We start from the raw sequence: 1713 nt of genomic DNA on the forward strand, positions 1-1713 counted from the left end.
AAAAAAAAAAATTAGCCAGGTGTGGTGGTGGACACCTGTAATCCCACCTACTTGGGAGGCTGAGGTAGAAGAATAGCTTGAACCTGGGAGGCGGAGGTTGCAGTAAGCCAAAATTGTACCACTGCACTCTAGCCTGGGCAGCAGAGTGACACTCTGTCTCAAAAAAAAAAAAAAGAAAGAAAGAAAGAAAGAAAAGTAATGACAAAAACCACAACTACATTTGCACCAACCTTATAGAAATGAGATATTATATAAATTTGATGAAATAGTAATCAGACTGTTTTAGACAAAAATTACACCAGAATTATAAATTATCGACCTGAAAAATATAGGGACATCTTTTTGTCTGGTAATAATACCATGGGGCAGATATCTCTCTGAGACCAGCCATGAACACAGTCTAGTCTTAAAGGTTACTTCCTCAGTCCTTCTGTAACTAATCTCTCAAGCGCATTGACTCTTCCCGTTGGAGTGTCCCTGAAAACATGTGCTTTTGTTTTCATTTAATATATAACTAAGATAAATTGCAGGATTCTTTCAAAAACAGTATTAAGCAGTGAAATTATCTATCTTAAACTTTGTTTGATGGATAAGTTATTTAAAAGTAAAATAGAATTCTGAGAACTCTGTATTGGTTTCATTTTTGCAGGCAATGATGGAAGAAATTGCTGGTTTTGAAGACCGTTTGAACAATCTTCAAATGAAAGGTGATACTTTGATTGGCCAATGTGCAGACCACCTGCAAGCGAAACTTAAACAAAACGTACATGCTCATCTGCAGGGCACAAAGGACAGCTACTCAGCGATCTGCAGCACAGCTCAGAGGGTGAGTGCCCCCAGAACATTCCATGATGACGAGGAATTGTGGAGACAGGCTGTGCAGTCTAGAGACGTTTTACAAATAGAATCAATGCTCAACTCTTTGGTTAGTTAGTTTTGGTGTGTTGCCGGACAGGAAATATGAGGATAAATTTCACAGTCACTATGTGAACACAAAACTAACACATTTCGTATTTGATTGATGTAACTAAGCAGTGAATTTCAAATATTGTTTTATCCAATTTGTTTATTCCATGAATTGATTATGAAAAAGTTTGTTAAAAGTTGATTTGGGCTGGGCATGGTGGCTCAAGCCTGTAATCCTAGCACCTTGGGAGGCCGAAGCAGGTGGATCACTTGAGGTTAGGAGTTCGAGACCAGCCTGGCCAACATGGTGAAAGCCTGTCTCCACTAAAAATACAAAAATTACCCAGATATGGTGGCAAGCACCTGTAATCCCAGCTACTTGGGAAGCTGAGGCAAGAGAATCTCTTGAACCCAGGAGAACCCAGGAGGCAGAGATTGCAGTGAGCTGAGATTGCGCCACTGCACTCCAGCCCAGGAGACAGAGAGAAACTCCATCTAAAAAAAAAAAAAAATTGATTTTTTTTTGTTAGTAAAAGGACTTTGAGGAAATTTTAAAAGAAAAAAATAGTTGATGTGTTTGAATAGATGATGTGTTTGTTTTTCTTTTTTTCTTTTTTTTTTATTATACTTTAAGTTCTAGGGTACATATGCACAAGGTGCAGGTTTGTTACATATGTATACATGTGCCATGTTGGTGTGCTGCACCCATTAACTCGTCATTTACATTAGGTATATCTCCTAATGCGATCCCTCCCTCCTACCCCCTCCCCACAATCAGACCCAGTGTGTGATGTTCCCCTTCCTGTG

The 1713-nt window shown here is 39.1% G+C and overlaps 1 protein-coding gene across 1 annotated transcript in view; it reads left to right on the forward strand.

Annotated features, from left to right (window-relative positions):
• Positions 1-1713, forward strand: part of SYNE1 (spectrin repeat containing, nuclear envelope 1) — a 543966-nt gene that overhangs the window by 306165 nt on the left and 236088 nt on the right. Inside the window, 1 exon segment of the mRNA XM_011943785.1 lies at positions 650-826. Coding sequence (XP_011799175.1) covers positions 650-826 — 177 coding nt within the window.

This window comes from Colobus angolensis, unplaced genomic scaffold (genome assembly GCF_000951035.1).
Source record: "Colobus angolensis palliatus isolate OR3802 unplaced genomic scaffold, Cang.pa_1.0 Scaffold221, whole genome shotgun sequence".
Lineage (NCBI taxonomy): Eukaryota > Metazoa > Chordata > Mammalia > Primates > Cercopithecidae > Colobus > Colobus angolensis.